Genomic DNA, 26,999 nt, shown 5'->3' with positions numbered 1-26,999 from the left:
AACACTTGCAATCCACACCTATAGGAAACGTTAAACACACACACACACATGAATCGGAGATCAACGCAGTGAGAGGTCAGCATGCGACTCCACTCGGTACAATGTTCTTCCCACACTGACTGAACAGGCCAGGCTGGGGGCCCAGACCCCACAAAGCTAAATATATACACTCACACACACAGGCGAGCTAAGGACTCTATTAATATATCTGTGCTTCTTTGGCATGGGAGAGAGAAAAAGAAAGTGTGTCTAAAAAGAGAGAGAGAGAGAGAGAGAGAGAGAGAGAGAGAGAGAGAGAGAGAGAGGATATGCAGGCCACTCAACATGAACAAGTCACACAAAACACATATCTCATTGCTAAACTCTCAGTGTGTCTGTTGCTTTCGTTTCCTGGTCTAAATTTCTCCCAATCCCACTTCCTCTTTGCTAAAATCAAACTCGAGTCGCCCTAGATTGTTGTTTAAACACTTTGACATCCAACTTCTTGCTCCATCCTTGTTTAAATAAAATTATTTCAGAGGCAGATGTGAAAAAACATAAACTTAATTGTGTTTATTCCTGTTTTGAACACAGCAAATTTAGATTTTACTGCTAAATGATGTAAAGAAAATGCCACAGAAAATGAAATTAAGTGTTCAAGTACATCACTCAGTCATTAATACACACATATTGACTTTTCTGTTGTATTCTAACAATGACAATGCAAGTAGGTCAAACTCCATGTAACACAACACTGAACAAGAATTTTTGCTAAATGCTCTGTGAGGCCTGAGCACAGCAGTGCTTTGGGCTAAATGCTAGCATCAGTATGCTAACATGCTGACAGTGACTATACTAACATGATCATGTTTAGCCAATAAGTCCCGCATCATATCCTCTGGTACGACCCATGGGAGCGTCTTCTCAGATAGTGCCCTTACAGCGGCGGGCATACCGGACCTTCGTTGTCATGGTTACAATAATAAACATGCCGCTAAGCGTGGTTTGATTGGGTTTAGGCACAGAAACTACTTGATTACGTTTAGTAAAAGATCACGGTGTAAGTTTAAATAAGTACTTCCTTAAGGTTTAGAGGACTTTTGACGACAGAAGTCTCCTGTGTTTTGGTGGACCCATCCATCCACCTCCTCCCACTGCGGACATCGTCGCTCTTTATGCTACATCACCTGATACCATAATTACTGTTGTTACGCCTAACAATGAGACGTAACTATAAGTCATAATGAGCTGCTCGCACAGACGACCTATGGGCTCGTTTTCCTTTTACAGGAGGACAGAGAGTTCTGGTGGCCGGATGCCATGTGGGTCTTGGAAGTCTGAGCACGGACTATATATCTGTCCAAGTATATATACAAGTCCTCCAGGCAAGCACCACCCGCTCATGTCAGTCTGACAGCCGAATGGTCCCTATCTCTCGTGCACAACACTGCCCTCTGGAAACCCTCACACTACAGCCATATAAGCTCGATTAAGAATTATCTATATAGAATTATCTCTAAAGAATTATCTATGAAGATCTATCTATACAGAATTATCTATGATGATCTATCTCTAAAGAATTATGTATAAAGATCTATCTATAAAGAATTATCATCTCCCACAGTGGAGTGGTGACACGTTTGGTGTGGATGCCATATTAAACACATTAGGGACGACTCTCTTTGACCACAGTGGGATACCATACCCTCCAAATGGAAAGATCACATGGTAAATGCATTGTGTCAACACCACAGCCACAGACAGACAGCTAATACCCCATAATCATTCTAGCTCAGGAGCCACACGCACACACAAGCATGCACGCACACACACACACGCACACACGCACAAAAAATCAGCTTAGTTATGGCAGCTGACTATCAGTTTGCAACACCGGTGTCACTTACAGCGGGGTAAGCTGCAGTCTTTAGAGGTAATTTATCAGGACTCTGTGGCCACAGCTCAGCTGCCTAACATTTGCTTTCCCTTAATTATGAAGAACAGCACGTGACAAATTATCCACTCTACAGCATTTATAGATCCCTCACAAGAGCTGGCACTTACCTCCAAAAATCAACGGTTTAAATATGACGGAGTTAGACAGCAGAGATCAGATCTTAGCACCCAAAGAATGTGATTTCAAAACTAAATATTCACATTTTGTCTCAGAAAATGATCGACAATTTGATCTCCATGTAAGTATCATACGCTGACATCCAGGTGACTGTTGTCTTTGTGCTACTATCATTATTACTTAAATCATTGATTTCCATGAAAAAATTGAAGGCGACCATACAAGTGGCCAGGCTCATTTTACCCCAATAATTACAAAACATATACACATTACATTATCTCTGGCCACATTCAAAAATATTATGTCCTGTCACTTTCAGACTGTGTCCAGTTTCCAATTATTTCAATCCATCAAATTAAAGAAGTATTATTTGAGTTTCTGGCCACTTGGGGGCGACAAGCTGTTGACACAACATGGATTTATTTATTTTTCCTTATAAAGTTTCTGGTCAATTAAGTCCAAAATTAAATAAAATGAATTAATTTCTTTGTTTTGACTTAGATGAAATATCTGGCTCTTTTTGCTCCACTATGAAGAAGGAAAGAAGAATTGATTAATTTTGTCAAAAAAAGATAATGACCCTTGACTGAAGCTTCGTGAGTGTGTGTGTGTGTGTGTGTGTGTGTGTGTGGGTGTTGGTAAGGACACAAAATATAGGCACAGTAGAGCATGTAGTCACATTATGACTACATGTGTGGGTGGATTCCCACTAGCATGAGAAAACTGTACTGTGTGTGTGTGTGTGTGCGTGCACGTGTGTGTGCGTGCGCATGTGTGTTGTTAAGGACACAAAATATAGGCACAGTAGAACATGTAGTCACATTATGACTACATGTGTGGGTGGATTCCCACTAGCATGAGAAAACTGTACTGTGTGTGTGTGTGTGTGCGTGCGCGCACGTGCGTGTGTGTGTGCTGACTCAGGACTATTTCTTATTAGATTAGTCGTGGTTCCCACAGAAAGTAGCAGCCCTGCGACACTGACACATAATGTTACATGGCTGGATGGACTCTCTGTGTCTTCATCACACACACACACACACACACACACACACACACACACACACACACACGCTACAGAAAGAGACAGTGACACAGACAGAGGACATCCTGCAGCAGGAGCAGACATGTTGTCACCTTTTAAATCCTTCAAACTTGCTTTCTAATTATATATTGAGGAGATTTAAGAGGCCCAGATTTTGGGAGATGATAAACACACAAAAGATTCAACAGAATGCAACACAACAGACACACAAACCCTGAACCAAGATGACTGTTATCTTCCTCCACACTCCACCTCCATCTCCCCCAGCAAACATCTCATATCTCATTAGCTATTTAACCAGCAGTTATTAATTGTGAAATGGGACCATGTTACACACACCGTACACACACACACACACACACACACACACACACACACACACACACACACACACACACACACACACACACACACACACACACACACACACAAACCAGGACAACAGCTGCAGATCAGTGAAGCTTAACCCAATAAAACCTCCAGACTCACAATCACTTGTCGTGGAGCATTGTAAAGATCAGGGGCAGCAGCAGCAGGTGGAGATCGACAGTCTGTTTTAAACACTGCAGACCGTGAAAACAACTGTGGCTGCAATACATGACACTTCTGTTAGCTACAAAGCAAACGGCTTCCATTTTATTGCAACAGTAGCGTGGTGCTAAAAACAATTACAAGTGAGAAAAACAGAGAAGAGGAAAACTTCTGTCCTACGAAAAGGGAGATATTTTTTACTCCTGCTGTGTTTTCTAAATCAGAGCAGACTGTATAAATTAGTCAATCAAAAAAAAAGCAGGCTGGATAAAGATGATGAGTGGCACAGCCCTGGTGGAGTATTTTTTTTTGACGGGGGGTTGTGGCCTTTTTTATCCTCGATGTTGACAGTGACGAGAACAAAGAGCCTGTTGAGGAGTCGAGACAGAAGGCTGATTCTCTAACACACAGAGCTGCGTTCTTGTTGTGTTCAGCCTGGCAGAGCTCATGGGTTTGTCTCACTGGTGATGTCAAGGAAAACAGCTGGAACGATGTGAAGACATTCAGTTTCACACTGTTTCATATGGGTCTTTAGGTGATGTGTGGTCTGCAGTGTAGAGGTCCTGCAGCTTCCAGCAGGGTTGGCTGGAATCCCCCCGTGCACAAATGTAATATATGATATATTTGTCCCTACAGAAAAAGTGATGCTGCCATATACTGTATGTGACCTATAAGGGGATAAATTACTATCACATAGATACATCCTCTGGAAAAATTTGTATATTTACATATATTAAAAATATCTGTATGATGATTTTATATATGGTATAACATGTTATTAGTATATATTTAATTTATATACATGCAAGTTTATCAAAACAACATGCATATAAAAATTCTACATGATTATGTATGTTTTTCATGTCTTTCTTCCCATTCTGGGAAAGTGGTCTCAGACTTTTGGACCCCATTGTATATAATATCAACATATACTGACAGGCTCTGGGATGGATATATATATATTTATATAACATATGTTTTCAATATAATTTTCTGTATTTTTAACATATGTTTTTATTTTTTATGTACATTTATTATGAGCTAACTGCTAATGTCAACATGCTAACACGCTCATGATTGTACTGTTAACATGCACTTTTATACCACTCCCACCATCTGGGTTCAGGGTTTAAGCGTATTGACATTTTGCAAATTTTCCTCTAAACACCAAGTAGAGCTGAGGCTGATGGGAATGTCACTGGTTGCACAAGGGAGCATGAAAGTCTGTACAAAATCTAACAGTGAGCCGTCCAGTCATTGTTGAGATATTTCAGTTTGGAGAAAAGCGGGGTTCAGCTAAAGGACAACCAACACTGCCGTCCACAGAGACAAGCTGCTAGCATATGTAAAAACAATCATTTTAGTGCGAGCAAGAAGACAAGTGTGACCGAGTGTCTGCAAGGACGAAGTAAAATAAATCATTATGTACCTTCAGAGAGTAAAACAATGTCACAATTAAAAGGGCGGTCAAGAATTGTTACTCACTGCGGCTGCGACACGCCTTCACACAATCATTTACTCATGAATTTCCAAATAAATCTCTGTCTTATCTGATGTAACGACATTTACAGTTTCACCAGATGTTGTTTATTAGTCAAACAGGTGGGTGAGCAGCTCATTCCCTGTAAAGTCCTTTCACACACGCTACAGAAATACATAAAACACACAATTTCAGGACTCAGTACAGTGCAAAGTCAGTATGAAGTGTTTTGGATTGAGAGAAGCATGAAACAACAGTGGTTCTTTATCTACAAAGGTCACCTTCATACTCGGTTTGTTTTCAGAGTAAACTCTGTCTGAACTAATAACACCAGGAAAAACACTGAGCAATGTCGAGCTTTGACTTGTAAAATCTACTTGTTCTTGTCGCTCGTGTTAAACCCACCACAGAGGTGAACAGGTGAGGACTTTATAGAGTGAAGATGGAGTGAATGAAACAATGTGCCGCTCCTTTATTTATTCGTTTACAGTTCCACCTCACTCCTTCACCACCTCCTGTTCATAGCTGGGAAAAATAAACTGTACTGTTAGACTACAGTTAAATTAAAAGCACTACGTTGCCTTAATAATTATTACGTCTGTTATTCAATTGACATAATTTCATTTTCGGTTATAGTATAACTTGGATGCATTCGAGAACATGTTTAACGTTTGAAACATTGTCTCGATTAGTCAAATTGAATTAAACCAAACTGTCACTAATCTTAGATTTGTGTACTTGTCGGACGCCAAGAAACACAGCAACGCCCTGGAGAAAATAAATAAATATTCAAGTTACAAATAATTAATGATGAAGAAAATGCATACAACGTGTTTGTTAGACCTCAAGGATACGCATGATGTTTGGGTGAGTAATACTCCTCTGGGTTCATTTAATTAAAGAACAAGAAGCCAATGTGACGTGGTGTCGTAACAGTAATTAGCCACCTGGAGGCCTGTAAATTATCTCTCACACATTTTTAAAGCAGTTTCTGTGCCACAGATATAGTCTTGCTTAGTCTCACATGTGTGTTTGCGTGTGTGTGTGTGTGTGTGTGTACCTGTGTGTATTACCTGTTGCAGCATCTCCTCAGTGGAGGCCAGTTTCTGCCGGTGTTCCTCCAGAGAACTTTCCAGATCTCTGATTTTCTCTCCCTGAGCCTCCACCTGGTCGGTCAGAACGCTCACCTAACGGGTGACACAGTCGTACTCCGTTAGCACGCCCAGAGAGAGAGAGAGGGCTGAATGAACAGATGCAGGAAAACTGACAGAAACCTGACACAAAATGCACACACACACACACACACACACACACACACACACACACACACACACACACACACACACAACACACACAACACACACACAACACACACACACACACACACAGAAAACAAGACGGAGCAATAGAGTGCAGCAATCATCCTTAGGGTTTTACAATGTCATCTGTCCTGCATTCACACGCATATAACCTTTTTTCTACAGTGCATCACCACCTCTTTCTCTTCCCTTCATCCACACAAACACGCATTCACCCTGGCATACCTCAACGCCAAAACAACACACATTTACTCAGCAGTCTGTCACTCAGGAATGTGGCACACATTTACTATAATCTCCCTGACAACACATTCACCTCCTGCAAAACACACACACACACACACACACACACTCGCAAAACAACACCACACAACACAACTCTCTTGTTCCACTACTAAACTCTGCCAAAATCCCTCTGACAGCATCTGACTCTCTGTCACTTCAGCTTCCATGATTTTTACCCTCGCAGTTACGTTCTGTCTCACGGCACTGTGGCAGAGTTTCTGGCTCAACATGTATTTCATTTAAAAATCCAGATTACAAGGAAAAAAAACAGGAGACGAGGCAAGAGAATGATCTGGTAGCCTGTGTCCTGACAATGAAGGTGAACCATGACCCCGTGAGTAAGTGAATGAACATGTGAGGTATGTGAATGAGTTACACTCCTGTGTGTCATTTAGCACCTAAAAACTAAAACTAAAACCTGACCAATGTTATAGACAACCTTATGTTACCTTCCATTATTTAAAGCTGCAGTACCACAAAGCAATGAGAAGACAATATATGGTTTTGATGTGAATACATAAACTCCTAATGCTGAAGTCCAAGGTCCAACGTTAGTCTCTTACCTCCTCTGTTCTCCCCTGCTGAGCCGCACACACACACACACACACACACACACACACACACAAATGAAGGTGAAAGTTCCCAACCAGGCAACACGGAAGTTAGTTACAACAGACAGAGTGTGCACATGCTGACACACGCACACACACATACACACACACTGAGGTGAGACAACGCCTCACAAAATACGGAGGCAGGTGAAGAGAAAGTAAAGCAAAGAACCATAACGTGGGCAAACTGTCAACAGCCAATTAAAATCTCCTGTCAGGAGGAATAAGCCCCGGCCACCTTGGATATCGACCAATCAGATGACGACTATGTAACTAGTAGGTGTGAGTGTGTGTGAGAACTTTATGAACCTGAGTGGTCCAGGCGGGTGGTGCACTTTAACTTTAACATTACTAACAGATCACTCACGTGGGCCAACCCCAGAGCATAAAACAAACACACACAAGCAAAGAGAGCCTGAGGAGCAGTTTGAAAACTGTGATTTAAGTAGCAGGAATGTGAAGATGGTGGAGATCACAGCTGTATGAACCAGTTATTAAAGGGATCTAAGAGCAGAGAGAGAGAGAGAGAGAGAACGTCTGTTGACATCATGTGGTGCAGAGATATATCATCTTCTGCTGTGCCACAGTAACAGTGATGGTGATAGTCATCAGTAACCGCCTGCTCAGATGATGTGAAGGTGTCTGGGCATGTTTTGTTTTTGAAATAACACAAAAGTCCTCAAACAGAGACAAGAAACCAAGCTGTTTTTCCAGTGTGGCAATCCCTCCAGACAAATCCCTGGTTCCCATGCTCACTGTGCGGATTCAAGTAATCATGTCAAACTGAACTAAAGTTACAGCACAAAGGTGGGATGATACAATGACTCTAAAGCAGAGGCAGAGAAATTATTATTGTTTGTGTCTTTTTTGACAAATGAAAGAAGAGACTGACAAGAAGCAAGGAAAGGGAGCAGGGGGGTGGGAGTGACATGCAACACAGGTTTCCCAAGCTGGAATTGGACCAGCGACCTTTGTGATTTCATGGTGTATATAGAGTGAAACTGACTTTCTAACTGTGAAATAAGCATGAACGGTCTCAGAGCAAATCAACGTAACAAGGTTGTAAACAGGACAAACACACAAACACATATACATATATAGACACACACACACTCGTAGCTCTGACCTGTAGCACCAGAGACTCCTTGTCTCCCTCTAGGCGGAGCAGTCGCTCTTGGTAGGATTCATTGTTGGCTGGAGAACACAGGTTCACCTGGAGAACACACACAGGAAAAACAACTGAACATTATTATTTTCCTACTGGACCTTCTTCTCCATAGAGCTGACTGAGTTAACTTGATTTGATTGTAGATGATCTGGTTTGTGTAAAAGTCATAAATAAAGACCGAGGTAACCTGAAAAAAAAGGTCAGTAGTAATGGACTACACTACAATGTATGAAAAGATGCAATTTGTTTACAATTTAATTGAAATAATTCACTCATTTTATGAGTTTCAATAATTCACTCATCCGAATAATTCAAACTTATTATTATTGAATTACAGGCTCGTGGTTTAGTTTAGGTTTAGAGCATTGAATAATGGGCAGAGGTGTTTTTTCAGAACATTATGATGTCACAGTGAAGCTGACTTTTGACCCTTTGGATGTTAAAATGTCACAATAGACATTGGTGTTAAAGTGTGCCATAATTAGTGAAGTAATTCCTGAATTATGAATGGCGGAAAATGTGGTTTGTGAGGTCACAGTGACCTTGACCTTTGACCACCAAAATCTAATAAGATCATGCTTGAGTCCATGTGAATGTTTGTGCTGAATTTGAAGAGATTCCCTCAAGGCCTTACTTAGATATAAACTTATACAAAGGCAACAAGCTGCATCCATAACCCACAGATGTTTCAGGTACACGATTGTTTCTGAGATAAACTGCTGACTGGTTCCTGCACAAGCAGCCGACAGAGCGGGTCCTGTTCAACTTTAGATTTTCTACAGCCACATGACGCAGAGTTATGAAAGATCATCCGACTCATCTGACTCCCATTTATCCAGAAATAACTCAGCAATGGCGATAAATTATCAACATGTTACTGAAGCTTGTGTTCTGATTTTCACAGTACAACAACGTTCCCATCCCTGACCTCTCTGAGCTGTAACAGAGCAAGTGGGGGTGGGGGGCGGGGGGTTTCTCTAGGGGCCCACCTTGGGCTCAATCTGCGTGATTTAACATGCATTCTTGTTGTTCAGCTGAATAATTTGAATAACGTTTGTTTGCGTGTCTTGATTGCTGTGAGCCAACACCACTGCCAAGGCAAGGGGGTTTTCATCTTATGCCTTTTGATTCCAACCACTTAGTACCCTCTTAATATGGTCTATGGAGTTGATTTGGCAGATTGTCTGCTGTATTTGTTTGCCTCACTGTTTTGCGTAACAATAAATCAAGAGGGGAAGTGACATCATCATCACCGACTCTGTGCATGTGTGACTGGCCAACGTGACTTGGATTTGGGACCCCTGTAGACCGTCTCACTGGTGGACTGTCAAAAATCCATAATTTTTTCACCAGCCCTGTCAGTCAGTGTGTGCCTGTCATTCAGAGTGCGCATGACACAATGCTGTGGTTAGCGCAGTTAGCATCTTTTATTTGTTTATGCTGTTTGTTAGCTTGTAACTGGCACTGGCAGCTTATTTCACCCATGATATGTCTTGTATTATTTAAGTTTATATATAGAAGTTTAAAACTTGAGTTACATCAAAGGGGGTCTTTAATGAATGATATCAAGACTACAGCTGAGACTTAAAGCTGCATTAAACCATATTTTTATGTTAACAATGGATCAAATGACTGTGTATATTTGTCACCCTGCAGTTCCTGTCTTTCAGCACACCACAGCTTTATGCTCAGACTTGACCTCACATGTACCTCTGACTGTCTAAGAACACAGACAAAAGGCCCTAAAATCAGCATGTAATCCTTGATGATCCGTCTGCAGCTGAGGCCAGAGAGCTCAGAGGATGTATACACACCGGGCGTCCTGACACTGACCATATGGACACATTAAACCTATTAACATAGTGTAAACTAAAAAGACAGAAAAGGAAACAGAGGGAGGGAAGAGAGAGAACGCCTGAACGCTTCAGTGACACCATATTTGGATTAAGTGTCACCAAAGGTACCGAAAAAAGAGCAGTGCGGAAAAGAGTTTATGTCTGAAACTCCTCCTCGTTTGCAGTAATGTTACAGTACGGTATGACTTCTTGTTCGTCACTCGGGCGGGAGCAGTCAGGAAGTGCGTTAAATGCGCTGTAATCACAGATATTCCCGTCAGACTGCGGAGACTCCAGGGGCATTTCAGGGAGTTGACACAGCAGTTGAAGGGGCTGATAAAGGAAACCAGGCCAGTCTGTTTCTGCCCGTCTGTCATCGCCTGCCGAACCGTGAGAGAGAAGGCGACAGAATCGGGGGGGGGGGGGGGGGAAGGTAGGGGGTTACCAATTTTNGGGGGGGGGTGTAAGCTAGGTGCTTACACATTATCACTTTTCTGGATACTTCAGTGGAGAGTAATGGAAATAATCTCTGCAGCAGACCAAATATTAAAGGTTGGATGTAAGAGGAGTGGCAGCAGTTTGAAAGTATACAACTACATTTGCATGAAGAGACACGACTGAGTAATTTCTTTTTTTTTTTTTGCTATTTGCAGATCTCTTGCTCAGTGCTCTGAGCATTTCCAGTGAAAGCTGTGGCCAGTGGAGTGGGTGGGACTCCTCATGACATACAGTGCAGTTTACAGTATGATCCCAGTGTCCAAGAATGCATGACAACATGCAGGACACCACCTACTTTTAATTATTCGCAGATAAAAGTCTCTGTATAACAGCCACTGCTCTGTAAATATACGAAATGTATTATATTCTTTCCCCCTTGTTGCTCTTAAATTCAGCGTTGAGTGTGATGTAATTTGGCCCTGCAGCGCATGTCACACATTAGCGTAGGCAGCCTCTCTCCAGTCACACCACCGTATTTCTAAATCCAATTTGGTTCAATTCAATTTCATGTCTGAGCAGCCCGGCAATCAACAACAACTCCAGCGAGTATGTAAAGTGAATTTAAAGGTGAGTCAACGGCAGATGAATTGTCATTTACTTGTTTATGCAGATCTGTATTTGATTGATGTATATTTGTCACGACGCTGTTCATCATGTTACATAAAGTGACAGACTCGGATCAAATCAGCTGATCACGCCACTGTGAAAACCACAGGATAAACACACACACACACGCACGCGCACACGCACACACACACACACACACACACACACACTCTTTGTGGGTTTGTTTATCTTAGGTTAGATTTGTTCGGAAATGGTTTTTATCTTACTCGGTGCAGTTTTCAGTAATACACTGGACTATTTAGCAAAAATATTAAATGTTACCCTGAACTTGAAAAATATTGTAAAATGAAAAAAACACAATTATAATTGTTTTAAACATCAGTTTCATTATGTGGTGTTTCATACATTTGCCATGTTGTGATATATAGTGAATTGACAGTGAAAAACACTTTTATACAACAATTTGTACAAACATGGTGATATTTATTTCAGCCCTCTTGCCCAGCCCAGCATGAGACCTGTCAGAACACACAACTATCAACTATCACGACAACACACATCACACAGATGGATGGGAAACTATGACACACAGAGAAAGAACATAGCCATCATCTGAACTGCACTGCTGCACATCTGATGTAGAGTTATCGCTCAAACTAACTGTCACTGTGGCGGCTTGAAGACGTGACATGTTCCCTCTTCCACAGTCAGAGACGGTCCATGCACAGACCTCAGACCCGAACACAACTCTATCAACTATCTATTAATCTGCTGCGTCAGGATGTTCAATCTGAAACAGAGCAGAATGTGCTGGAAACAGCAGGACACTGTATCTGCTTTTTTGGGGTATGGATTGATTAGATATGAGAGAGACAGAAATCTGCAGAGTAACGGCCCACAATCAAGCATGACACCACTGATGCCAAAAACATTTACGACTGTGCCTTGTACGGAATGAGGACGCCTATAAAAGAGACAACGAGCGCCACCTGTAGTGTGTGTTTGCGCAATAGTTGAGCTGACTTTTGCTCTTACATGGACATTTATCACGGAGGTCATACAGAGAAGCATCAACGATGATATGAGCACTGTAAAACTAGCTGCTGCTCTTCAGGATGACATAATTAGCTTCTGAAAAATCCGATTAAGATCATTAAGATTAAATAAAAGTCACTGTGTAGCATCGTTTATCAAAGGATATTGTTTCACACAAATGCTCTGAGTGAGGACTGTGACTGCGATGGCCCGAACAGTTGTCGGACGTTTCCCTTTGAGTGACCTCTGAAGGACAGTTCAAAGGTCACCGTCTGCTGGTGAAACTGAAACTGAAATCAGCACACTTTAGCTGAATATTTCAAGCTCAACGTGAAAGCGCCTCACAAGGACGACACAGACTCGACAAGGCACCGATATTTATCTACAAGCATCTGCTGTTGAAGACATCACAAAACAACCCACACTGAAGACTCTCATTCCTGAAACCTCACAGGGTCTCAACAGCAGCGGCAGATTTCGCGTGACAAGAGTCTCTCGCTGATTGAATCTTCCGATATCAACGACGCTGCTTTGTCAACAACAATCAGCTGATGGGTAATGCTTTTAATCTGATAACACACACACACACACACACACACACACACACACACACACACACACACACACACACACACGCACCCTAACAACTGCACTGGGTTGAGAAGAAGCCCGGCTTTTGAACTGTGGGAAATTACATCAGAAAACAGTCAATCGCCGGGAAACAAGACAATAAGAACAGGACAATAACATGCATCTAAAGCGGGACAGTGAATATCTCACAGGGACAGAGGAGCTTCTCCTTTTCCTTTAAACACTGATCTTCTCTTTGGAAACTCTTTAAAAGACTGTGCAACAAGGAGTGCGGGATGAAAGTCAAAAAAAAAAAAAAGAGGAAAACGACATGTGAAAGTAAAGTCAAACCCCTGAGACTCACCTTTTTGAGCCAGGAGAAGTGCCTGTAGAAGTCAATAGGAGTCTCCATGCTCCCAGCCCATCGCTGCCCTGCCTTTTTCCTCTGGGTTTATGTCCGATTTTATCAGTATTAGTATGTGTGTGTGTGTGAGTGTGTGTGTGTGTGTAGACACAGCCCACAGACAGGACAAAGAAAGAGTGTGTTCTTGAGTTTGTAGCATGTGAGTACTGTCAAGCAAGTGTGTGTGAGTGAGTGTGTGTGTGTGTGTGTGTGTGTGACAGCAATGTTCACAGCTGTGGAGGAGGGCGTTTTACGATCGCTGCCTCCTGAGCGGGAGAACTCCCCCGTGTTTAGTCCTCCCTCCTTCTCTTCCTCCTCCGGTACTTCTTTCTTCTTTTCCTTCCTTTTACTATCACTCTTTTCTTTCTCTTTTGCTCTCTCCACTTTCTCTCACTTCTCTCTCTTTTCATCAGACACTCGCTGCCTCCTCCTCACCCTCCTCTCTCTCTCTCTCTGTTCTGGTTGGAGTTGTTGCTCCTCTCCTCTTTTACCTTGTTCCTGCCCCCCCCCCTTTTCTTCTTTTCTTTACTTCAGAGCCGCTTCCCCTCTTTTCTTCTCCCTCCTTTCTGAGGTCCGTCTGACAGCCAAATGGCCGAGCCCAGGAAGGAGGGGGGTGGTGTTTTTCTTCTTTTCCTGTCATCTGTTTGCATCTGAGTCTAATCCGACTCTCTCTCTCTCTCTCTCTCTCTCTCTCACTCTCTCTCTCTCTCTCTCTCGCTCCCTCACACACATCAGCAGCATCTAATGTCCGACACACAAACAAAGCACCAACAGGCTGTAATGTCAGCACAAACACGAACCATGCCAGATCTCTCTCCCCCTCGCTTGTGCTCTTTTTAATTAAGTTACACTCACAGTGCCTGGAGACTTCAAAACACTGTCTGCAGGAGTGAAAGACTTTCTCCCCCTCTCTCTCTCTTTACCTCCCCCTCTCCCCATCTGTCTCTCTCTGTGTCTCTGATGTTTAAACCCATTTGCTCAGGTTCCCATTTTCTGTGTATTTTACAAAACCATTCACCATCACAACATCAGCCATTTGTCTGAATGACAGCTTCATTTACACGCACACACACGCACACACACACACACGCACACTCAATTATGAATATTGTGACTATTCAGTCCATCACAAGCTGTTTAAAGTGTCTTAAAAGTTGTGCATAAAGCTGCGTGAGTTCATCTCCATTTGCATGAGTGTTAATAGAGTTTAAAAAAACATTAAACTAAACTAAACGCTGTTGTGTTTATTGTTGTTTACCTTCCCATATTTGCATAGCTGCATAGGTAAATTTAAGGCTCAGCACTCTTCACTGCTGTTCATGCCTACAAGTGCAGTGACTGCGCATGTTTCTTTTGGGCTGTAGACACAGTAGAGAGAGGCAGAGAAGTCAGGGAGAAAGAGAGGGGGTGACACTGCTGACAAAAACTTGCCAACTATCAGCTTTAAAGATGAAAAAAAGAGTTAGAGTTAGAGTTTGGGTTTTTCTCTTTCTACTAGTTTTGTAAAAACTCTAAAACAGTCTAATCCCAAAACACGAGATCATCTGAAAACATGTTACGCTCTCTGAGTCAGCAGCTATGAGCTGCAACTTCCTGCCAATGATACACTCATGATGCTTCCTGTGTTTACATGTGTGCATCTGACAGCATGTGTGTGTGTGTGTGTGTGTGTGTTTCACAGTGGATTATCCCCTGGAGAGAGGCCTGCAGGGTGCAGACTAATTGCAGAGCAAAAGTGGCTTTAATCCTGTTGCTGTAGGTCAGCAGGGAGGAGCAGGAAGGGGGAGAAGGTGGACAGGATGAGGATGAGAGGGAGCAGCCGACCTTACATACGAGCTGCCTTGATAATCTGCCAGGCTTTTGTTCATCTGCGATTGAAATTCACAGGCCGAGTGAAGTTTTCACCGCAACTACCTTCCACTGAACAAACGGTGAGGTTTGTGGATTATTCAGACTGACAAGAACATTGTTTCTCGCTCTTGAGTTTTTCAAAAGCGATCTTTCCCTAACCTTAAACAAATGATTTTGTTTCCTAAACTTTCCTTAACCTTAACCATGATGTAGCTGCCATGTGCAGATATTGTGGGAAGAGAGAATTGTAAAAGTCACCGGCATTGGATGTAAAAAAAAGAAGGAAAAAAAGAGTTGGAACTAAATTAAATCAGGGATTTTCCAGAATTGTCCAGTACCATTTTTGTCTGGTGATAGGGTTCAAATTCAGAACGTGATGAGGTGCCCTTGTGGTGGTCTGGACAATAACATGCCCAGTCTGATTCAGGCTGTGGACCTCTCCTCGTCTCTCTCTCCCCTCATTCCTCTACTCTCAACTATCTACTTAGTAAATTAGTAAACACCTTAAGTAACCACTTAACGCTATGGTGCAACTCACAATGAGAGAACCTTACTCACAACAAACTGTGTGTGTGCAGCAGAAAACACAAAAACATCTGCATGGGGACATGAAATCAGGGTGAATATTTATCTTAAACCCCCTCCTTTAAAAACATCTGGGTTTTTTTTTTTGGTGGTACAATTTGTAAAAATCAAAACCAATGAGCCTTAATCACTGACTATCAAAGACTAGAAGCCACTACAATCAAAGAAGTTTCAACTGCTCAAAGTCAGAGACAAAGACAGAAAGCAGTGGAGGGCTGGTCAGTTACTGTGTGTGCAACATGTGAGACATCTGCTGTCGAAACAATGTAGGAGCTGAACCGGATCCAAGATCCACTTTTCCTTTTCCAGTCAGCGTGTAACGCTCGACGCTGAAAACAGCAACCTCTGCAGGAGAAAACTCCGCAACAGCAACAAACTCAACTATCACATGCAACTGAATCTACAAATAGCAACAGCTGCATGTCAGTGAATTCAGCAGAAGGCACAGACACTTTCAGTCATACACCAAACAAATAGTACATCAAACTGAAGTAGTTTGACCTTACCTTAACAGTCCTGAGCAGTTCAGCCCTCGTCCCAAAGAGCGTCTAACCTCTACACTAAGTACCTCATTTCCAAACAGACTCAAGTCAGAGAGCAGAGGGAGGGTGTGAGTTGCAGTACGCAGAGGAAATGAAAGAGAGTGATGGAAAGTGGAGAGAGAGATGTAAAATGTTGAGAGATGTAAACAAGTTAGAGCAGCTACACAGGACAGGCAGAGGGTGTGAGGGAGGGAGCTCAGCACAGGAAGTTGATAATAGCCGAGTTGTAATAGTGTCCCTGAGGAAAACTTTATGGAACACGTCCAAACTCTCTCTCCACTCGTTCCCCTCTCTCCTTCTGTTGCTATGGATTTTATAAATGAGAGGAAGGAAGGAAGGAAGGAAGGAAAAAAGAAAGAAAGAAAGAAAGAAAGAAAGAAAGAAAGAAAGAAAGAAAGAAAGAAAGAAAGACTGATGACTGTGACAAGAGACCAAATGAGCCATGAGTTCATCCTCACAGAGACATGCAAAATTTCCCCTCCTCTCCCTCTGACCCTTCAGCTGACCCCGTCTGACCCTCTGACTGTTTCTGTCCCTCCACTGTGAAAACACCGGACGATGAGAGCTTACATACAGATCTGCACACGAGCTGTTCCTTCATTGTCGAAGTCACTCAACTGTTTTTTTACATTTCGCTTCAAAGCTCCACAGGTTCGGCTAAAACATATAGGAGGAAGCGTCTACGGACGACCCGCTCACATGCGGGCGACACCTACATTAATGTTGTTACATCATCATAAAGTGAAGCTCTGTCATTGACATGGGGGACAGCTACACCAGAGAGTCTGCTCTAATCAGTGCTGAATGAACAGATACATAGAGCCTCACTCTGCTAATGTGTTATGAAAAACTCTGACCTAGAAAAGAAGGGGCAGAAAGAAAAACACTGTATACCATAAACACAAATATTCCCTGCTGAAAGAGTCCTTTCAACATAAAACAGCTGCTTCTTTTAGTCATCATGTTGTGCATCTGACTCCATTTCTCAAGAGCTTGTCGGCTTCACGATGACTTCACTTATATAACATGCAACGTGCACCACCAGGCGCTCTATGAGTGAAAGTGAACGCATCATTTATTCACAGTGAGATGTACACCGGGCACAGGGTGTAACTTCGAACTCAGCTGTATAATTTCTAAGGTCAGTGAGAGTTTATCTGCTAATTTTACATGAGCAGCTTCTGAAACTTCCTGGCTATTGACGCACAAACGAACTGGTAACATGGTTTGAAGGTTTTGTTTTTAGCTGCTTTTTGCTTTGTAGCTTCTCCGGTGAAAAAAAAAAGACCTGACAGGTTTTAAAAACAGGCGACCTCTAGTGGTCGCTGTAAATACGACGGGATGAAAGGAGGAAGTCACGTGAGTCCGTGTTAAGATGATGGTTGGGGTGGATTTCACAAGCTGTTCATTGACCTTAACCGCATATTTATTATTGTAACCATGACGACGAAGGTACTTTAACCTTAAGGAAGTACCCAGACAGTAATCTTTTCCTAAACCTAACCTGACCCGAGTTTTTGTGCCTGAACTCAATCCACAACTTGAACCGCGCAGTAATTATTGTTACCATGGCGACAAAGTTCTGGTACGCCTGTCACTGATACACTCCTATTGTTCGTATTCGAGCGGTAACAACACATATAATGGTAAGTCAGGTTGGAGGACTTGTTGGTGGATATATATATAGTATATATATATATATATATATATGAAGAGATATGAAAAGGAGAGTATCGTCCACATAAATATGATATTCATGAATTCCCAGGTGTGATCGAACGCTGTCAGTGAGGGCCTCCATTGCTGGCACAAAGAGCAAGGGCCTTAATGTGCAGCCCTGCATAGTTTGCTGGGTAACTTAGGAGAAACTGTCTGTAGTCATTTAGACAGTATTTCGGTATAGGGGTTGTTATATAATAATTGTTTCCGAGAAATAAACCAGTTTCATTTTCTGTGGCTTTTCAGCATCCAAATATGGAACCAAAAGATTCTTTTTCAGGCGTCTTTGGGGTGTACAAAATAAATTATTAGTATTGGCCCTTTTCTAAGAGAACTGCGGTTCACTGAATGTGAGAACATAATCTGTAACATCACAACATGATGCTTTGTGGGAATAAGGAAAGCAGACAGCAGTTCCTCATGCTCAGAAAGCCAAGAATAACAAGCAGAATCCACAGTCTAGACCGACGCTCATTTTCAGCTATTTCTTCTTCTTCTGTTTTTAACGGCAGCAAACACCAAGAATACACCATGAATGGCAAAAAGCAAAAACAATCCACAATGCTGAAAAAAATCAGTATAAACTGGAATCAAATTATTTTTCACTACCTAAAAACATGTCGTGATACAGCTTGATATGACAGATAAATTAAGTGCCACATTTCCACTGACGTGGCTGCAACCGAGAACATATCGTACCATTAGAAATTAGTCAAAATGTCGAATAAAGTACTCACGGCTCCACTCTGTAGCCAGTTTATGAGAGCCTGTGCTGTCTCTGTCTGTAGCTGCGCTCTCAGGCTCTCCCTCTCCTCCTGGTTGGGTTGGAGCTCCAAGGCGAGTTTGAGGTCCTCGGCTAACTGGACGACCTGCAGAGGACCGGTGCTTATGGGAGAACCCAGGTCATACATGCTGTTAGAGAACTCCACCGCTGCTGCTTTCGAACCTGGAGAGTTGTGACGGAGGAGAGACAGAGATTATTAATGCCATTACTCAAAACTGAAATGTGACTGAAATACTGATCTATTCGGTGTATTACCAGTACATTTGCAAGAAGCCCTCAAATGAAGCTGTGCGTACTCGGAACAACAGAACTTAATCAGAGCCATACATCCTCCTGAATATTTCCAAAATGTCCATGTGTCACCTGGATCATTTCCCTGGCAGCCACACACACTGTAAGGCGCACACTCTCGCAACACACATCTGGATGCACTCAAATGTCTTTGAAAAACAGCTACACATTACAGTGCCTGCATACAGCACATTAAGCACCAAAATTAATAAACAGAACATAATGAAAACAATGCTTGCTTGAAAAAAGGTCTGGTTGAATATCTGTTTGTGCGTCTGAATGTGTGCAGAAGGAGAGAATATATCACTGTAAAGGTTGAATATTATATGAAAATTGTCCAGGTATGGTTTTCTCCTTTCGTTTGTAATACACAAATCATTAAACGGTGGGGCTACGTTACTTATTTGACACATTTTTGGAGTATTTAGTACATCTGTGGGGACATTTGGAGCCTGGGTATCAAAGGGTGGGTTAGGGTGAGGGTATCACACATGATACTAAGACAGCCTGTGCAGTAGCATTATATAAACAGATAACTTTTGCCCGGTTGAGAAGATATGAGCACAATATGAATAAAGAAACAAACAGAACGTGAACCCATTCTCCCATTCATTTATCCATCCAGGCTGTGGCTTATTAAAGCCGGAGTGCACAGAGGAAAAACTTATTCATGCCCTGTCAACTCAGCCCAGATCCAAACTGCTGCACCGCCTCCAGCACGGGCCTAAAACAGCTCCACGAGGAGGACAGGTTTCTATTGTGAGCGTGTCAGCTTTGGAGATCTGTTGTACATTTATGAAATAGTTGTAATACTGTCATCACTTTCCAAAGGGAGGTCAAAAGTCAACGCAAGTTACAAGACACCCGTGCTGGAACTGCTGCATGGACACAGACGTTTACGTCTGTCACAGCAGGAAACACACAGGTGCAATCGATGTAATTAACGATGGTGATCATTTACTGAGTCATCGTTAATGTTATTTGTTTCACCTGTGCCACCTGTGCTAATACCTCACGTCTCCTGAGCCACGTTCTCCCCTCCGTCTTCCACAGATCTGCCATTCTCCATCTGTCCACCAGATGTCCCTGGACTTTTCTCCCTATCTACAATTCCACCTGCTCACCTGTTCCACATTTGCAACCACCTGCGCTTCCCTGCCCACTCACACGCCCGAGCCTGTTTTCAAACCTGCCGTCGTCACCAGTTCCTTGTAACTTCACTGCATCTACGTCTTTTGAGGCTGCATTCAGCTGCTCCCATCAGCCGTGACATATATGCACTATATGCTAATCTTAATAGTTCACTGTTTTTGCAATGAGTGTATGACAGCATCTTTTCACTAAACTTTACCGTTCTGTACTAACAGGAAATACCATCAGGTGTCAGTCAAACTGTGATTTTCAAGTACCACAGCCAATTAAATTTCAGAGATTCTAAAAGATTTAATATATTTATATAATATATTTTCATTTTATATGGTTTTATTTACATTTCTTGCAGGTGTGAGCAGCTCCTCTGTTTCTTTTGTGAACTGCATATTGGTAAATATATAAAACTATATACTTAAAACCTGCATGTCCAACCAATACATCAGCCAATGTCAGCTAGTTGCTGACACTAAGTATTGGTATTGGTGTATATGCTGGTAACAAGAAACTGGAGTACTGAAATGCCAATGTCTGAGTATGTTTGAGGTCATTTATAAACAGTGTCTCCGTTATACAGTTTGTGTAATTTGTGGTTTGACAAGAATATTTTTCCAACGGTAACACATCCTGCACAGTACATGCATGTCTTCTCTCTATCTCAATAACTTTAAGGTATCCTTATCAAATTACATTTATATAGTACTTTTATCCAAAGATATCTGCTATTTGTCTCTCATTCACCCATTCACACATGCACTCACACACATATGGCAGCAGCCACACGGACAGGAGAAGAAAGGGATCGAACCACCAACCACTCAAACACAGGATGTTAGTTTTATGTCAAATGTGTTTGAAACAAAATAAATATTGAACAATATAATGTTACATTTCAATCCTTTTTGTTTTCCTTTTGTGTTGAGGAAAGAAGTATTTATAGTCCATGTGTTATACATAAAGTTGTGTTATAAATAAAGCCTAGTGTAAGTGCAGCCGGATTCTCTCTGCACTGCGGTCATTTTGGACAATACGTAACGTTACAGTTGAAAAATAAAATGTCAAACCACAATTTACAACAACGGATGTTAGTTTAAATAAACACTGGACAATATAATGTTACTGGGATCTTTTTTTTCTTATTCTTAAATACCTATATTGATTATTGGCCTCAAAAATCCAGTATCCATTGGGGTATGCAGAAAGTAAAACCTTAAAATTTGTAGTAAGACACTGGGACACAGCTGCTGTATATTATATGTTTGCTGTAGTGGTGCCACCTGCATTTTAACATACTCTGGTGATGACACAGTATCAGAGAGATACAGATTTCATTGTAGAACAAGGCCTGATTTAATATGTAGTTTTTATTCCACTGTCTGCCTCTGATAATCTGTACAACTCATGATGACTGGTGTCCTGTTCCATTGCCTTGTAGCCATGTTTTCTGAAGGCCACAACACAATCACGGGGGGGGCTGGAGTTAAAGGAGAGAAGTGGGATGAAAAGTCTTGCAGTCGCTGCTCCACCTGCCATCATTACATGGTGGCGTAGTTACATCAACGACACCAGCATCAAAGTCATTAACCAATGGAGTGCTCCCACTACTATTCCCACAAGATGCTTAATCAGAGAGAGAAAAAAAAACACTCTTCATCATGGAACGCAATATGACCAACATATCTAAACTCTGTTGATAAGTGGCTCTAATTTCCTTGTTAGTGATTGGCTGATGTTATCACAAATGGGATTTTTAATGTATTTCTATTTGCGGTCACTGAGAGCCGGAATGGCAAACTCAGAGCACTTGATGAGATGAGGTCAGAGGCAACTTGATGAGCTTCAGACGCGACAGTGCAGCCTGTGTGAACGCTCGTTTGTTCACTTCTGCTTCATGTGAAAAATGTGTTACGATAATCTGAGGGGTGAGATGATGCACACACTTGATAAATGAGTGCAGGGAACCTAACCATAGTCGTATATCCGGTAATTACATCTTGGTAAAAAGTGTCATAATACTTTGGATGATAGAGCCTCCCTCTGCTGTTATGTAATAATATCACATCACCCAAAAAGAATAACATACTAGGCATTAGTTATGTTTTTTATGGCAAGTTTTAGTGTATCAGCCACAAAATAACCTTTTATTTTGAGAAATTCACAATAAATCTACTGCCCCCCCACCCCCCCTCCCTCCTCTGAATGTGCAGGGTCACTGCTCTGTTTTCCCACATACTGATTGTGCACCACATTAAACATTTACCCTGCTGTAAGTTCATCTTGTTGGCCAAGGCTGAACTGGGTGCAGCAAACAGGACTCCAGTTACATGTTACAATGCAAGTACTGTATATAACCCTGAGAAATGTGGCGATGTCACAAGTGCAGAACAGTATTTACCACTTTTACCACTGTTATCAGAAAATATTAAACTGGTAGTTTTCTTAGGGATGTGACTCCTAAAATACAAATACAAAGTATGCTTGCCAATGTGCATCATTAATTAACTGGATTTTTGAGTGTGATATCGACTGACACTACTGCGCCACTATGAGCTACACACAGCTGATAATAGGTTTCAAAACATGGCGCTGGTGATAGCTCTCAGACCTAACTACATATTAAACTAGTAATTAATGAATCCTGGGAAAACTTCTTTCATCATTCATCATGCAATCACCAAGATAAGGTTTGTGTAGTAGTGTATCTTTTGGACATTAATGAGGTTCAAGTATCATTTATTATTATTATAGATTCGGATTCTGTTATTTAAAATGTAGTTTTTATTCATCTCTGATAAAAATGTGATGTTTGTCAGATTGTTATTTATGGTTGAAACATGCAGCAAGACTGCAAAAAAAAACACATCTGCACTGGTGGTGTTAAGTGTCCATCATTCTTTTTTAATGTGGACGGTGCATAAATGGGCAACACCAAAGCGCTGCAGAAAGTCTATCAAGGAAGAAATGACAACTGATCCAGCTGCGCCGCCATCATCAGAACGAGATGTCGCTTTAAATGACAGTTCGGAGGAAAGGACATCAAATTTCTCTTTTCTTGGTCCCTCTTTCCTCCCGTCTTTTCCTCGCAATCCACCCTTGTTTCTTTGGTGGGAGGGACAAGGATGCAAGGAAAAGCCACAAGTGAAGGAAATGAGGATGCAGTGAAGGGAATTTGGGATGTTAGCTACCGACTTGGTAGCGCTTACCTGCGATGATGTCATCCATCTGCTCCAGCGCCGCCTCCAGCATGTGACTGGCCTCCGTTTCCATGGTGATGGCGGGAAGCATCAGATCTCAGCTTTTCTGATGTGCTGTAGAAAAACGAAAAAGAAATAAAATTGTGTTTAACAGAAACTCACTGTATGTTGTCAGGTTATTTCCAGCCAAGTCTGCAAACAGTGAGAGTTGACAGTTCCAACACAAAGATCTCACCTGCAGCTGGAAAAACAGGAGACTTGCATTACAAAAATGCACATTTTCCAAAGACTAAGTTTGCTGTGCGCTCTCTGCCCCTCCTACCCAGCATGGAGACACAATCAAGCAGCTGTGGATGTGTGGATGCTCGAACCAACTCTAATCAAATAAGGATAATGTGTCTCATTTGCTTGGCAACTTCCTATGGGCATCGAAAATCTAATACTCAGAAACAAGGACACTATAACACACGTGTAAACATCAAGAATTAACCCCTGACTTTTAATCTCTTTTGTAGTTTTGAAGTCTTTCAGAACAGGAAGTCACAACAATAATAATAATAATAATGATAATGATAATAACTTTTTAAGCAGGCAGTTGAATTTAAAAGGGCAATACATTTTGTTTGTTACTGTTGCAAGTGATAGAAAGACCATAAAATATTCAAGAGTGATGATATGGTTATTGATTGATTACCAGTTACTAACAGCAGTAATGTTTTGGCGTCAATGGGCAAAACAATTAAGCGTCTAGACGTCTGCACATAGTAGTGGTTGGTTGTGCAGGTAGATTTACCATGAAAGCAGGTGATGAGTGGCTATGTTGAATGTTGCTAATAGTTTAGCCTTCTGCTAACTGTAGCCAAAGACTCACAGCTCTGGTTGTGTCTGTTGTGATTGTTGCTCGTGTTGCTTGTGTGTATAAAGCGCGTGCGTATGCCCCTGAGGGGAGAGCTGCAGGAGGGCGGCTTCTTTCTTTCTGTTTACCTCAGCATTTAAGTATAAGCTAGAGTTAAATTTTACAGATGCAATTTCTCTTGGTCACCAGCAGAGGTCCAAAAAGTTCATAGATTTCCAAATTCATTTTGTTCTGCTTTATGCAACAAATTAGACATTGTGCTTGCTCAGTGTTTATTATTTTTATTTTACTGTATATATATGTAACCCATAAAAGCACACGTGGAAAAAATAAGCATGAAAGCAAGCATGAAGTGTACATACAGCCAGGGGCAACTACACATATATATTTATATAATGTCTCACAAAACACCCACACACTCACAAACAAATACACGTTTTATTTCTTGAAGCAGGACTGACTTTCAGTCCATCATCGCCGCCTCTGGCTGCCCCTCCGTCTATCTCGTTTCCTGCTTTTCCCTCTGCCCGTCCTCCCTGCTGTCATCCCGTCTTTGCCTGGCACTCATCCCCTCTCTGTCATCTCTCCCTCAAGGCTCTCATCCCTCTGTTCGGCTGTCATGCCGACTTACAGACAAACAGACATCAACATGCAGAAATCACAGGGTTTGACAGCAATGTAATCGACTGACGCCTTGAGAGAATACCCCCCCCACCCACCCACAGAGCAGCCTAATGCTCATCTACATTAGCACCAACTTTCACAGCCACCATGACAGCTGACACCGACAATCTGCATAACACACAGTCAATGCAGTTACAGTAACACGCTGTCATTACAACTCTGACACCATCGGCGTTCTCCCAAAGCATGTGTCCATCCCCATGATGCGTGTGTGTGTGTGTGTGTGTGTGTGTGTGTGGACACAAATGTGTGTGTTTGGTCATTTTATTGTTAATAATTACAAATGGCTCTATATTAGTCTTGTTGGGACAAAGAGTGACAGCACCATTCAGACACATGACAGTGACTCCGTTTGTGACAACAGTTGACCTCGACAGAACAAAGCCTCTGTTTGTGTGTGTGTGTGTGTGTGTGTGTGTGTGTGTGTGTGTGTCCATTTTTGAGAAAGTGTGTGTGTGTGTGTGTAAGAGAGGAAATAGTGGGTTTATATGACTCTTTGTTGTGTGTTCCTCTGTCACACTGCGGGTGTGAAGGTGCTGATATAGAGATTATTGTGCTGCTCCAGCACAGAGCTGACGGGACAAACTGTAACAAGCAACAATCCTGTCCACTGTCTCCCATATTGCACAATCTGTGCAACGGCTATGTGTGTGGAAACGTTTGTGTGTGTGTGTGTGTGTTTGTGCTTTGGGGAAAGACAGTGTGTGTGAGAGAGAGGGTGTGTCTGTGTGTGTGTGAGATCTGTGTCTCCTTGTGAAATTGGTATTATTTCTTGGTGCAAAAATGCCTCACGATGAAACTGATTCACAAACTTAACTTTTACTACTAATACTAATACAACTAATACTTTGATGCTTCTTTAGCCACAAAATATTTTAGCTGAGGATAAAAATTGTGCAACAAAACCATGAAAATGTCCTATTTTCTTATCTTCTGCTTAAATCAGCTTCTCAAATGAGGTCTATTGACTGTTAGGCAATAAAATATCTTTTATCACTGAGTAAAAGAATAAGTAAGAAACAATGAACAACTTGAGAGTTTATTCAAAATGTTAAAGATTAGCAGTAGTGTGTTGCTTTGTGTGACAGCTACAGTAATTTATCAAGAGTCCAAATTCAGTTAAAGTGAATAGCGGGATCATCTCCTGAGGTGAAGTCACATTGCGTTCTTTGATTTCTCACTCGTGGCTTGGTTGTCGTAGAAACAGACACACCTTTTCCCAGGAAGAGTGACACACTCCAGAAAAACTAGTTTGTCAGACATGAGAATCTGTGACCTGTTTCTCACAGCTACACCCAGCTCTCTCTCCTGAGTCAAAAGGGAAGGTGGTACTCCGTTGAGAGGGCGGAGACAACACCACTCCCATGAAGAGTGACATTATTAAATAAAACTTGAGATGAAATGTGCTATTGGGAAAATTGCCATAATGAAATTAAAACACTTTTGAAACAAGGGCATATTGAAATAACATGTCTACAATAAAGTCAACATTATTTCCAAAAAAATATTATATATATTATGAAAATGTTTAATTTTAACAATCAAAATAATTATTTCGCAAATTCTTGGTTCATTTATGTATTTTACACATTTTATTCATATGATTATTTATTTCATAATTTCTTTTTTTTTTTTAATTAATTTAACATTTTCATATTTCATACTGGATAGTTACAGCAGTGGTCATTCCATATGCTTAACCACATTTATTATTGTAACCATGACAACAAAGGTCCAGTACGCCTGCCCCTGTACAGGTGATACTGCTGTGGGTCACATCAGAGAGAAAGGTGAAAATGGACTCTATGGCCATTCAGGTTGGAGGACTTGTTGAGAAAGTTAGATGCCACAAGAATTTCAAGAATTTAAAAAATGTAGTAGGCTCTGAAACCAACAATTCGAACCTGTCGTCATATGATTACCTGATGATAAGTGTTTCCTATT

General features: G+C 41.6%; 1 protein-coding gene across 9 annotated transcripts in view; it reads right to left on the bottom strand.

Annotated features, from left to right (window-relative positions):
• Nucleotides 1–26,999, bottom strand: part of ppfibp2 (PPFIA binding protein 2) — a 70,655-nt gene that overhangs the window by 28,620 nt on the left and 15,036 nt on the right. For 4 of the 9 annotated variants that reach the window (XM_022746224.1, XM_022746226.1, XM_022746227.1 and 1 more), the window contains exons 2-5: nt 23,525–23,629; nt 18,835–19,043; nt 8,451–8,537; nt 6,183–6,296 (exon numbers count right to left, since the gene is read on the bottom strand). In XM_022746224.1, the coding sequence (XP_022601945.1) occupies nt 6,183–6,296; nt 8,451–8,537; nt 18,835–19,043; nt 23,525–23,606 (492 nt within the window). In that variant the 5' untranslated portion in view covers nt 23,607–23,629. Of the gene's footprint in view, nt 1–44; nt 195–6,182; nt 6,297–7,276; nt 7,285–8,450; nt 8,538–13,361; nt 13,578–18,834; nt 19,044–23,524; nt 23,630–24,832; nt 24,870–26,999 lie in introns of those variants that run through there. The other 5 variants (XM_022746225.1, XM_022746228.1, XM_022746230.1 and 2 more) reach the window with 5 other exon arrangements.

The sequence above is a fragment of the Seriola dumerili genome, unplaced genomic scaffold (assembly GCF_002260705.1).
Source record: "Seriola dumerili isolate Sdu_G_001 unplaced genomic scaffold, Sdu_1.0 BDQW01000097.1, whole genome shotgun sequence".
NCBI lineage: Eukaryota > Metazoa > Chordata > Actinopteri > Carangiformes > Carangidae > Seriola > Seriola dumerili.
This window is presented reverse-complemented; position numbering and strand designations above follow the sequence as displayed.